The sequence below is a fragment of the Schistocerca nitens genome, chromosome 5 (genome assembly GCF_023898315.1).
Source record: "Schistocerca nitens isolate TAMUIC-IGC-003100 chromosome 5, iqSchNite1.1, whole genome shotgun sequence".
Taxonomy (NCBI): Eukaryota; Metazoa; Arthropoda; class Insecta; order Orthoptera; family Acrididae; genus Schistocerca; species Schistocerca nitens.
Genome location: NC_064618.1, coordinates 241,570,316 through 241,584,428, shown reverse-complemented (window position 1 = coordinate 241,584,428; position 14,113 = coordinate 241,570,316). Strand labels below are relative to the sequence as shown.

At 40.8% G+C, this 14,113-nt stretch overlaps 1 protein-coding gene across 1 annotated transcript in view; it reads left to right on the top strand.

Moving 5' to 3' along the window:
- Window positions 1-14,113, top strand: part of LOC126259747 (synaptic vesicle glycoprotein 2C-like) — a 234,620-nt gene that overhangs the window by 173,470 nt on the left and 47,037 nt on the right. Inside the window, exons 9-11 of the mRNA XM_049956737.1 lie at window positions 6,132-6,246; window positions 6,371-6,530; window positions 12,987-13,114. Coding sequence (XP_049812694.1) covers window positions 6,132-6,246; window positions 6,371-6,530; window positions 12,987-13,114 — 403 coding nt within the window. The remainder of the gene's footprint in view (window positions 1-6,131; window positions 6,247-6,370; window positions 6,531-12,986; window positions 13,115-14,113) is intronic.

Genomic DNA, 14,113 nt, shown 5'->3' with positions numbered 1-14,113 from the left:
CTACATCTACGTCTACATCCATACTTCGCAAGCCACCTGACGGTGTGTGGCGGAGGGTACCTTGAGTACCTCTATCGGTTCTCCCTTCTATTCCAGTCTCGTATTGTTCGTGGAAAGAAGGATTGTCGGTATGCTTCTGTGTGGGCTCTAATCTCACTGATTTTATCCTCTTGGTCTCTTCGCGAGATATACGTAGGAGGGAGCAATATACTGATTGACTCTTCGGTGAAGGTATGTTCTCGAAACTTTAACAAAAACCCGTACCGAGCTACTGAGTGTCTCTCCCGCAGAGTCTTCCACTGGAGTTTATCTATCATCTCCGTAACGCTTTCGCCATTGCTAAATGATCCTGTAACGAAGCGCGCTGCTCTCCGTTGGATCTTCTCTATCTCTTCTGTCAAACCTATCTGGTACGGATCCCACACTGCTGAGCAGTATTCAAGCAGTGGGCGAACAAGCGTACTGTAACCTACTTCCTTTGTTTTAGGATTCCATTTTCTTAGGATTCTTCCAATGAATCTCAGTCTGGCATCTGCTTTTCCGACGATCAAATTTATATGATCATTCCATTTTAAATCACTCCTAATGGGTACTCCCAGATAATTTATGGAATTAACTGCTTCCAGTTGCTGACCTGCTATTTTGTAGCTAAATGATAAGGGATCTATCTTTCTATGTATTCTCAGCACGTTACACTTGTCTACATTGAGATTCAATTGCCATTCCCTGCACCATGCGTCAATTCGCTGCAGATCCTCCTGCATTTAAGTACAATTTTCCATTGTGACAACCTCTCGATACACCACAGCATCATCTGTAAAAAGCCTCAGTGAACTTCCTATGTCATTCTCAAGGTCATTTATGTATATTGTGAATAGCAACGGTCCTATGACACTCCCCTGCCGTATACCTGAAATCACTCTTACTTCGGAAGACTTCTCTCCATTGAGAATGACATGCTGCGTTCTGTTATCTAGGAACTCTTGAATCCAATCACACAATTGCTCTGATAGTCCATATGCCCCTACTTTGTTCATTAAACGACTGTAGGGAACTGTGTCGAACGCCTTGCGTAAGTCAAGAAACACGGCATCTACCTGTGAACCCGTGTCTATGGCCCTCTGAGTCTCGTGGACGAATAGCGCGAGCTGGGTTTTACACGACTGTCTTTTTCGAAACCCATGCTGATTCCTACAGAGTAGATTTCTAGTCTCCAGAAAATTCATTATACTCGAATATAATACGTGTTCCAATATTCTACAACTGATCGACGTTAGAGATATAGGTCTATAGTTCTGCACATCTGTTCGACATCCCTTCTTGAAAACGGGGATGACCTGTGCCCTTTTCCAATCCTTTGGAACGCTACGCTCTTCTAGAGACCTACGGTACACGGCTGCAAGAAGGGGGGCAAGTTCCTTCGTGTACTCTGTGTAAAATCGAACTGGTATCCCATCAGGTCCAGCGGCCTTTCTTCTTTTGAGCGATTTTAATTGTTTCTCTATCCCTCTGTCGTCTATTTCGATATCTACCATTTTGTCATTTGTGCGACAATCTAGAGAAGGAACTACAGTGCAGTCTTCCTCTGTGAAACAGCTTTGGAAAAAGACATTTAGTATTTCGCCTTTAGTCTGTCATCCTATGTTTCAGTACCATTTTGGTCACAGAATGTCTAGACATTTTGTTTTGATCCACCTACCGCTTTGACATAAGACCAAAATTTCTTAGGGTTTTCTGCCAAGTCAGTACATAGAAGTTTACTTTCGAATTCATTGAACGCCTCTCGCATAGCTCTCCTCACACTACATTTCGCTTCGCGTAATTTTTGTTTGTCTGCAAGGCTTTGGCTATGTTTATGTTTGCTGTGAAGTTCCCTATGCTTCCACAGCAGTTTTCTAACTCGGTTGTTGTACCACGGTGGCTCTTTTCCACCTCTTACTATCTTGCTTGGCACGTACTCATCTAACGCATATTGTACGATGGTTTTGAACTTTGTCCACTGATCCTCGACACTGTCTGTACTTGAGATACAACTTTTGTGTTGAGCCGTCATGTACTCTGTAATCTACTTTTTGTCACTTTTGCTAAACAGAAAAATCTTCCTACCTTTACTACTTAGAGGTTATTAGTTAAGTCTGTACCACACTAAGTGTGTAGCACAATGGTCCTTAAAATTAAATATTTCCCCGTCTGAATATTCTGTATTATCAAAATATACATGCCACTTCATTTGGCGTTAACAGTACTTCGACCAATGTACTCCATTTGGTGCAAGGAACAGTGGACCCTCAAATTATACATGTCACCACCTAAATTGCCAGTACTATTTATCGAAATATATGTGGCTCAATTATTAGCACTACTGCTCTGTATTGACGGTTATAGTGCACATGACAAAATAGTAAAGTTCAATCTTTGTACCCATCTCGGTGCAAGGCACAAATGATCCCCAAATTAAATTTATCCACATCTAAATTCTCAGAACACATGTGGCTCACTTAATGACCCAATTTAAAGGTTATGACAAACCTGACTAAACTGTAAACTCAGATATTTTTATCCCTTTTGGTGCAAGACAGAAACGACAACCAATTAAATATATCTACAGCTAAAAACGGATGGGATCCCAGATCAATTATTTCCACATTCAGATTGCACGTGTCATTTACCAAAGCACAGCTGTTTCATATGTCGAATCTGCTGATCTTGCAGGCTAAGGTGCACTTGGTAACAACTGAAGTTCGATCTAGGTAGCCCACTTGATGCAAGGCACAATAGACCCTCAAAATTAAATATTTCCAATTTTTTTGTCCGTATTATTTATCAGCTTACTGGGACTACTGATCTAACGTACAGGTTAAGCTGCAGTTGGTGTCGGCAATACTTGGAAATTTGAACCTATTTGGTGCAAAGCGTGATGGATATTCAAATGAAAAAAATACTTCCACCTTTAATTTATCTCCATAATTTGTCAAAATGCAGGTGGCTGACTTATTGCCGTCACTCATCAAACTGAGCTCCCGCCTCTTACCAGAGCGGGGACCAACAGGTGCAGCCTATCTGTTGTACATAGTTTGTGCACATTATTTGGCTTCGTAGTATACTAAATTACTTCTGAGAAGAAGTGAACAGTAGCTGATTATTTAGTTGTTTCTAGTAGTGCTCTTTAGTTTTGGAATAAGAGTTAGCGTATTTCTTAGATCGTGTTGAGTGAGTTTATTCTTTGGTGTAGTTTTCCGCCGCGTAAGTCGCTAGTATCGGGTTATTTACTGATTCCATGACAGTTGCCAGCAGCGAACATTGAATAGAGCTCCAGCCTCTTACCGGAAGGGAAATCATCAGCGGCAGGAGCAGTTTGCCTGCTGTACACAGTTTGTGTACTGTCCCAAATTGCCCTTTACATACCTGCTGCCATCATGTGTCAGCTCCAAACACACAAATCACACCCCCCCCCCTCCCACACACACACACACACACACACACACACACACACACACACACACACACACAATTCAGGAGAATTGACATGCGGTGGCATATATGTCGGTACATCTGCCAAGGAGTTATGTAATCCATGACACACGGATTCGCTGTTGTCTTGCTATCCAAAGGTGAACCTCCACGCTATTAAACAGTGGTCGCAATGTGCTGGCTCATCATTGTATGTTGAGTATGCATGCGTGTCCGTTATTTCCTGTGGAGCATGATCATGTGTGCTCACATCAGATGTCATATCGTACTCGAATGATGATATTTCAAACCAAAAGTCTGTCTGGTTACTCATAGCTAACACTGAGTTATAGTACAGCTAGTTGTAGTTCAGCTAACACTGAGTTATAGTACTATGTTTGAACAAAGATGAGAAACTTAAGAGAAATGATAATAAACTTACTTTTGTCGCCAGATTTTATTTTTAACCCCTCCTGACGCGTTTTGAGTTCCCCATCATCAGATCAGTGGCGTAAGAATACAATGTACAATGAAACAGAGAAATGTACATTACAATGAAGCAGTGAATCCGGCTAACATAAGCTTTACGCCGATAGACAACATCTTTGCATTTATAGTCATTCTACTGCAACATCACGCCCCAAACTGGCTTTGACAGTGGAAGATGTTATAAGGTAATCTATGCCACTAGGAGAAGGGGGGGGGGGCGTTATTGACAATATCGTACTATTTTCTTTTGCGTGATGTTCCACTTAACTTTGTAGGAGGACAAGATCATTTACGACACACGTCTTATCCCACGAAAGCAGAATTTTAAGAAACGCAAAGGAAAGATGCTGGCAGAGTATAGGCGTTAAAATCTGAAATATATTACATGATAAATTCCAACAAAGACGAAAAGCTGCACAAGAAAACCTTTATTTGGTTCACTTTAACGGTTTCGGTAGTTTAAACTGCCATCTTCAGAAGTGAAATAGGCTGAAATCTTTGGTAAGCCAACGCCAAAATAAAAATCCGACGGTAGTGTCGTTTGCTACAGAATCAATAAAATAGAGTGACAGTGCGATGAGTAGCAAACGATAAACTGACAAGTCTCAAATCGTACATAGTATATCCGACGAATATCAACGAACATACTGGTCACAACCATTTCTGTAACATCTTTAGCTGTTTGCATACGTATATGTGTTAATAATATTCTACATTTTGTAAGGAGCACTATTTGTTCAGTTTTGTTCGTTATATCTCTTTATCCATAGATAAATTTTCACAATGGGACTTCCATACTGATGGGTCTATTTCTTTCTAACTTTGTCAGTTTTCATTCAGCATCTTCAGAATCTGTGATAATTTGTCATTCGAAAGAGATTCTGAACCGTAACATCCTTTGGCGATAATACGTACCAGTCGTTTGCCGCCGGCCGCTGTGGCCGAGCGGTTCTAGGCGCTTCAGTCCGGAACAGCGCTACTGCTACGGTCGCAGGTTCGAATCCTGCCTCGGGCATGGATGTGTGTGATGTCCTTAGGTTAGTTAGGTTTAAGTAGTTCTAAGTTCTAGGGGACTGATGACCTCAGAGGTTAAGTCCCATAATGCTTAGAGCCTTTTGAATCATTTTGTTGTTGTTTGTAACTATGATAATATTCCCTCTTTGCACGAATGTACCGTGGTAGAGCATTTATGACAGCATGCAACGAATTCATTTGTAAATTCTGAAGAACAGCTACGAAATTGGACGACCAGCTTCTTCAGCAAAAAGGGATGGGAAAAATGTCTCATGCGCATGGCATGCCTTTACTCCGTACCATGTCACTACTTTCAGCTGGAGATAATAAAAGCTAAGGCACTGTAAAATTTCATTCGTATTAGAAACAATCCAAAAAGAATAATTTTATGTATGACACTGGTTCGGTTTATTTAACCATCTACAGTCAATGTTGAGGTAAAAATATAAGTTTAGCGGTGAAGCTCCAACGTCAGTTTGTACTTACGGTTCATCAGTGGCGCTTGAGGAATAATTGAGCTATGAATGAATTTATGTACAGGTAAAAAGTAAAGTAGTATGGCATTAATAGCTGGGAGAACTCAAAGGACAGGTTTAACTGGGTGATTGGAAAGGTTTTTCCTATTCTTCACTCTTTCATGCACCTTGCCGTTGCGATGTATGAGAGCTGTGTATCTTTTGTGTGTAGGTGACTGTAATGGACGTGCATCTGTAGAGTCATATTCGTGCTGGAGACTATGGGAGCAGGGAGAGTTTGAAACCTGGCGCCGGCACATAGCCTAATCCTCTCGGAGAGCACGAAGAGGGCCCCAGAGCTTAGCGTCCTCATCCAATAGACAGATCACCACCAACAGTGTCACATACTTTCACTTCAAGAGACACTGGGGGCAAGTTTGGAATTTAACCCAGGATATTAGCAAAGACTGGCGACCAGGAGCTTCACGCCACCACCCCTCCTCAGCTCGCCGGTCACAAACCGGCAGCGGAAAATCATTTAACACCAGGATTCGAATCGGCTTATCTGCGAGAATAACGCAACCACGTAGGGCGCGTTAGCGACCTCGGCTACGGAGGCTGGTTCTGCAGGATATCTTTGGTATTACGAGGAAGGAGGCACGTCATTTTGTACACCACCTCAGACTCACCACACCTAGTAAATCAGGTACTGTAATTTTTCAGACAGTGTCCAACAGCCGCTTGTATATCAACTCCATCATCGTGGGCGCGGTGTCGGCACTCGGCTACAGCTGCGCGGGCCAGTTCGTCAACTGGCTGGGCTACCGGACTCTGATGAGTGAGTACGACACCGGCCAGCGCGAACGTGCAGACGTTCGCTCAGCCGGTGGTTTTTAGCCCTTAGCCACAGTTCTATGTTGTGGGATTAGACTGAGCTGAGATGCTGTGCGTGTCTCTTGCAGTGATTTGCTTCTTCTCGAGTGGAGCTTTCGGCATCGGCGTCCAGTGGTCGACCAACGCCGACCTGACGCTAGCCATGCTGTCGCTGTACCTGGCGCTCGTCGGCATCTGCTCCACCTGCATGATGGGCGTCGTCGTCACCATATTCCCCACCTCTCTAAGGTACGCCGTTGGTAACAGCGTAATTTGTTAAAACGACTTTGCTATGTTCAAGCAAGTAGCAATACACTGAATCTAGACTAACGCCGTGGGACGTGGCGTAGGTGTTTAGGCATTCGGAAGGAATGGGTTTAAAACCCGAACTTAGATTTTATATGGTTTCTCTAATCGCTACAGGTGACAGCCGAAATGCTTACATTGAAGAGGCCACTGTCGAAAAATATTCCCTGTCCTTTAAATGAACAGAGAAAATATAAAATACGTCAAATGAAGCGTGCAAAAGAACACAGATGTCTAAAAAGTGAGACTGAGAAACTATCAAAATGGCGCAACAGTAATGGGTAGAGGTGAAAATACAAAGATGTAGATTCCTGAATGACTATGAGAAAGGTAGACGACGCGTACAGGAAAATTCACCGTTGGATAAAGGAGAAGCACCTGTACGAATATTAACCCTAGCATTACCAACGTATTTTTTGTTACATGTAATACCAACGGGGGGGCCTCAAAGGCCCATAAAGAATACCACAATTTATTTTATCATAAATCAAGTTTATTTACTTCTGATATCTCTAATAACAATTCAAAATGCTTAGACATTGTTTTTGTATACTGGATAATAAAAGATGTTATTATAATAGGAATAAAATCAACAAATCACGAGATTCAGTTTCTATATTTTTTGGAATAATGTTTCAAAATAGTGTTTTCTTATAAAAACGACTTTTTTAATTCGATACACTACATGAAGCAAACAAAATTTACTGTCTCATTCTGCAACGCATTTTTCACACAACACTGTCTTCCTGCAGTGTTTCCCACAGACGTGTTTGTGGCACTGAGAGCAGGTAACAGTTGACTTTCCCAGCTTGTTGTACTTGATCTTTTTAGATGCAGCTTCTTGGCAGCATAGGTGGCACCGTCCACGTGTTCCTGGTTCTGCTGTTGAGGATGATGGTTCTACAGAGCAGCTGAGCTTCCGTTGTGTGATGCTTTCCATTGCCATTATTACTGGCTTCTGAAGTCCATACAAATTTTGTGCCCGTTTATCTACTTGAGATCTTATTAGTTCGAGACCTAAGTTAGTGATAAAAACTCTTCTGCGGTTTAGCAAATTCTTTTTCCAATTCGGAAAGTTGAGGAGGAAGAGTGAATATGCATTTATTGCTGCTATGTCAATGAGTGTGTAGAAGAGGGACAAAGGCCATCTTCTTGTTCCTCTCTTTGTGCTGTAGTGTCTTGCCATCTGGTCTATGGTGTCCACGCCTCCCTTTGTAGAATTATAAAAAATATTTATGTTAGTCTTTTTTGAGTCTTCATTCAACACACCTTCTGAGTGATAAGTTGAAAGCATCAACAGCAGTCGTTTTGGCTTCTCGCGGACTAGCGTTGATGCAAGAGTAACTGGTGGCCTCTGTGTCTGAGGGTCAGTATAAGCAAAGATGGAAGAGTGTAAATTGCGGCCAGTTGTAGTCTTCAGCTCTTCAGGTATGTGTCGTCTGTTAGACTGTAGGGTGCCAACAAGTGTGAGGTGAAAATCATTCCATAGAGTCTCAGCAAGCTCCACTGAAGTATAGTACCGATCTGTGGTAACATTACGGCCTGATTTTTCAATAGGTTTTATTAGTCTCTTTACAATTTCCATCGGTCCATTTGAATGCTGTGTATTTCCTGACTTGCCTGTATAGATGTCCATGCTGATCACATATCTAGTCTCAGAATCAGACAGCATTCGAATTAGAATGCCGTATTTTCCAGGTTTTTCTTTTAGAAACACCTTGAATGGACAGCGACCACGGAACAAAGACAACATCTCATCCACTGTTGTATGCAGACCAGGAATGAAATACAATGGAAGTGAAGAATTGAAGCTTTCAAAAATTTCCCTCATTGGAGCAAACTTGTCAGTCTGGCGACGAATTTCTCTTGTGTTCTTATCATCAAACCTCAATATTTTAGTCTATTCGAAAAATCGGGTCCGACTCATTGATCCATAGTACACTTGTCGGCCCTGAAGCAAAGACCATAAATCTTGGACAGGTATCTTATTGTCATGATTTGAACCCATGATTAGCAAGAGTCCTATATAACAAAATAACTCATCTTCATCTGTGTGCTGAATACCTAGTCGAGAAGCCTCTTCATTTGAGTGTAGTTTTATTAGATTCATAATTTGAGGTGTAAAAAAGAGCTCTATAGCCTCTTTCGGAGACGCAATTCTTCCTTGTTGTCCTAGCCCCATTCTTTCTCGCACTATATTTTGTACAGAACGCCGATATTGTCGAGATGGCTTCGTAATATACTCTCGTCCACTTTTTGCAATGAATTTATCACATTCCGTATCATTATCATCTGGTGGATTGGCTTCAACCTCATCTTCATTCTCAGACGATGAATCAGTTCTAATTTCTTCCACATCATCATCCACTTCACTTTCCTCTAAATCTGATTCGTTCAAAACTTCTTCTAGCACTCTTTCAATGGAACTATCACGTAAACGATGTCTACTCATGTTGCTGGTTCAACAGCAGCAGAAACACTGAAAATAACAATGGTCCGCTTCATAATAATATGTCTGAAGGCAACAATGCCAAAATTCGTTTCATGGTAAGAATTTGAAACGAGAGACTCAACGTCGTAAATCTTTCCTTGCTATTACCAACGGGTGGGCTTCTAAGGCCCACAGAGAATTAAATCAAGTAAATGAATTTTAATTACATTTTTATTCCGAAATTCTGTAATGACTCAATAGTACATTCAATAACGAACAATTACCTTCGCTTTCAAGTTCATATATCAAAGGGTGTGGATACAACATAGAAAAACTGAGTCAGTGGGCCTACGAGGCCCCCCCGTTGGTAATGCTAGGGTTAAGAGCTATAATGGTAATCCGTTACAAAGCAAAGGAGGAACAGCTAAAAGGAGGGAGGAATATGTAGAAGGCTATACAACGGAAGAAAGAAGACAATAGTGTAGAAATGGAAGAGGAAGCGGATGAAGGTGACGTGGGAGATGGTATATCGCAAAGAGACTTTGACAGAGTGGTGAAGGACGTAAGTCCACACAAGGAACTTGGAGTAGACGGTATTCGTAGAAGATATTCCGTCAGAGCTACTGAGGTCCTAGGGAGAACAAGCCGTGACAAAACCATACCACCTATTATGCAGGATATATAAGACAGCCGAAATGATCTCAGACTTCAATAAGAATGTAAGGTTTCAGTTAAAAGAAGGCAGATACCAACAGGTATGAATATTACCAAACTATCAGTTTAGTAAGTGATGGCGGTAAAATACTGATTCGAATTAGATATAAAACACTGTAAACGCTTGTAGAAATCGACCTTGGGGACTATTAATGGCGGTTCTCCAGAAATATAAGAACATGCAGGGCAATAGTGACGCTTCGACTTAGGTTGGAGAATAGCTACTCTGCGTTTATAGCCTCTTTGGATTCAGAGGAAGCTCGAATGGAATTTTTTTTCTGTTGTCTTTAGTATGAAGACTGGTTTGATGCATCCCTCCATACTGCACTATCGTGTGCAAGCCTCCCTTTCTCCTGTGAACTACTGCAATTAACATCCTTCTGCATCTGCTTATTGTATTCATCTCTTGGTCTCCCTCTATGATATTTACCTCCCAATATACTTCCTTCCAGTACTAAACTGGCGATTTCTTGATGTCTCAGAGTATGTCCTATCAACCGATCCATTTTCTAATCAGGTTGTGCCACAAATTTCTCTTCTCCCCAATTCTGTTCAGCAACTCCTTATTAAATACACGACCCATCGATCTAATCTTCAACATTCGCCTGTAGCTCCCCATTTCAAGAACTCCTTTTTCCTTCTTGTTTCAACAGTTTATCATCCATTTTTTACTTTCGTACATGGCTGCACTCCGTACAAATCCTTTCAGAACAAACTTCCTAACACCTTAATCTTGATTCGATGTTAACAAACGTCTCTTGTTCAGAAACGCTTTTCTTGACATTGCGTCTACATTTTATATCTTCTCTTCTTCGGCCATTATTAGTTATTTTGCTGCCCAAATAGAAAACTCATCTACAACTTTAAGTGTATCATTACTTAATCTTATTCCTCAACATCACTTGATTTAATTTTACATTCCATTATCATTGTTTTTTGTCGTCGTTTGTCTTGAGTATTCATCTTGACTGGACTGTACTCTTTTAAATTTGGAACATGTTGTTGTTGTGGTCTTCAGTCCAGAGACTGGTTTGATGCAGCTCTCCATGCTACTCCATCCTGTGCAAGCTTCTTCATCTCCGAGTAATCTGAATCTGCTTAGTGTATTTATCTCTTGGTCTCCCTCTACGACTTTTACCCTCAACGATTCCCTCCAATACTAAATTATAACATACTCTTTTAAATTCTGCAAATGGCAGGGATAAAATACAGGCAGTATTGTATTTTCAACATGTGCAATATACAGGCTGCATTTAAGTGCGAGGTACATACAAAAGAAGTAGTAGTTACGAAGAGAGTGTTACAGTATTGTGTCGTGTCTCTGGTGTTATTTAATGTGTACAGTGAGCAATCATGAAGGAAACCAAGGAGAAATTGGTGAATGGAAGTAGAGTTTAGGGAGAAGAAATAAAAAGTTTGATGTTTTCCATTGACAATGTAATTCTGGAAGAGAGGGCAGATGATGTTGAACAGCTGTTGTACGTAATGGATAGTCTTTAAAACGGATTATAAGAGGAACATCAACAGAAATACAACAAAGGCAATGAACGAAGTCGAATTAAATCCAACGGTGCAGAGGGAATGAGATTTGGAAACGAGACCCTAAAATTAGGTGAAGATGTTTATTTGGGCAGGAAAATTACTGACTGTGGTAGAAGGAGGGAATAAATAAAATAGAGACTGGCAGTAGAAATGCAAATTTAAATGTTAAGAACTGTTTTTGGAGGGTGAGGAAGTGACGTATGGTGGGCAAGAAGAGAATAGAAGCTTTTGAAAGGTGGTGCTACAGGGGAGGGCTGAATATCAGATATGTATATTGGATAAGTAATAATGAGGTAATTAATCGAACTGAAGAGAAAGATACGGCATAATTTGATAACTTGATTTAACGAAGGTGAGGGGGGTTAAAGTTATAGAGGGAAAACCAAACATTGTATGTAGTAAGTTAGTACAATTGGTTGTATGTTCCAATAGTTACGTGGAGATGTATAGGCTTGCATAGAATACACTAGCAAGGAGAGCTGCAGCAAACCGACCTTCGGATTAACGAGCAGAACACTAAGATCAGAGCATGATAGAGGGTGTTAAATCGAAAAAAATTTTCACCATAACCAAATGCCAGAAATCCACATTTTGGAGCTGCAGCCACAAAACGACAGCCAATCAGCAACGAGTACACGAATGTCAACACTGTTAGAATGTTACAGGCTGCAACAATCATTCAGGAATTTTCGAAACGGCAAACCAATCATCTCTTCGAATAAGTAATCATTTTTGTGATCGTGAAAGCATATATTTCTGTCATTTACGGCAAAAATTATATTAATAGAAACCATAAATTTAGTTTTTTTCTCATTTACCAATAACTTTACAGCTACTTAGTGACTTCTTGGAATAAAAATTCATCCCTACTCTCTGTACATTAACAGAACTTTAAAAATATATTTAGATGTCATTAAAAGCACAGCGTCTTTAGCATCATATATTGACTATGTTTCTTCCTTTCTATTTTTGTTGTGATGCTTCTTATCTTAACAACTTAATGGCATTTAGTTAGCGGTTTTAATAGTGCATTGTGTATTTCCGGCTTCTCGTTATGTGGAAAAAGTTGCTCGATTCTACGTTATAAATTACTCTGAGTTTATAATATCATGTTTTCAGTCTATTAAAGCCGTGATCAGGTTAAATTTCAAATTCTGGAACCCCAGCACTTCGTTCCAGATGCACTAGTTGAAATGTATGTTGTGACGCATAGATAGTGAGTCCAACAAAATACCTCACACGTTCATACGACTTCTGTCTTATGAATGCTTATTTGTGGTTAAGCTATACAGAAGGCGTTCACAGAGGATATTTCAAATACAGAAACGGTATGTCACTGCACCACGGAAACTTGCTAATGTCACTTCACCACATGGGTGGAGTCGTACCCCGCGACACAGCAAGTTCCTTTGTATAACGAACCAAGATAAGGCCACTTTGATCGTTTGTGTCAGTTTCTGTAAGTCGACAACATCGTGAAAAATTCCTCTGCGCGTACAGCTACGTCTTGCCACTGTACAATGTTCTTTCAGTTATAATCGAAAATACTTTACTAATGTGAATTTATTTTTGTTTGTCTCGTTGAGGAAGCACCCCTCAAGGACCGTTAAAGTAATTCCCATATGCCCAACACCGCTATGAAGAATTACTATCGAATAACTACTTCAGTTGATTTTATCTTTTTTCAGAACTCGGTCGTCTCTCTGTTACAGGACCACGGCTGTCAGCCTGACCATGATGTTCGGCCGAATCGCTGCTCTATCGGGCAACGTCATCTTCCCTGTGCTGCTGGACATAAGCTGTCAGCTGCCCTTCTTCCTTGTTAGCGGTGTCAACATAGGTAAGCAGTATTCTGAGCAGCCAAATCGTGAATTTTGGGAAAGAGTGGAAAGTACGAGATTTATTTCATAGTGAGTGGTTATACCACGTCAGTCCAGACCTCAGACCGCTTCCTACCGCCTCCCCTACTCCCAACCTCTCTGACCCATGCCTTCTCGCCATTTGACTTCATACGACAATGTGAAACTGTCAGAAAAGCCTGTCTTTGGGATATTTTTCAACTCCCGTGTCATGTTGCGTTGAATGTCGCTTATGGCGTCAAAGCTTTGGCTCTTCATGGGAAGTTCTGCACTTCGTCGTTTTTAGTAGGTTATGATTTTTTCCAGATAAGTCATGTCGCTGTTGGCGTCCTTAGACCGATGTTTTTGTTTCAGAGTCAAAGCTCGCTGCAAAAATTTTGCATACACTTTTTTCTTCTTCAAAACATTCTGGAGAATGTGAACCCTCGTTCCATTGCGATTGGGTATGCTACAACTCTCGCACATTGCGGGCGTACGTCCACTACTTAACACTAACTGCTCACGGGTGACTGGTCGATTCCACACCTTTTGTTTCCAGTTGTTGGTTGAAGCCACAGTCTAATAAATACAGTCACGATGTTCTCTGGTGCGAAAGTTGTCATCGTCCGACAGCTGGAGCAACACTAGCGTTCCAAGATGTGAAAAAGCAGCCAAATGCGTCGCAAGAAAAATGCTTGTCTTTAATTAATTTCTACTAAATAAACGGAAAAGTGGTTATTTTTTGTGTTCGACGCGTTGGTGAGTTAACAAGAGACATGAATTATAATGAAATACATGTAAAACCAGCCGAATCACACTGATACAGTGACGTAAGCTAAAAGTTATTTCTGAAGAAGTACTTCCGAATATAACTACATTTGCAGCTTATTCCGCTGAAAGCAAGAGAATATCAACGCATTTCATGCATGAGAAGCATATATTTCTGTTGTTGAATGTTGTTGTTGTTAAACGTATTTTCCTCGACACTTAAATAAATCTTA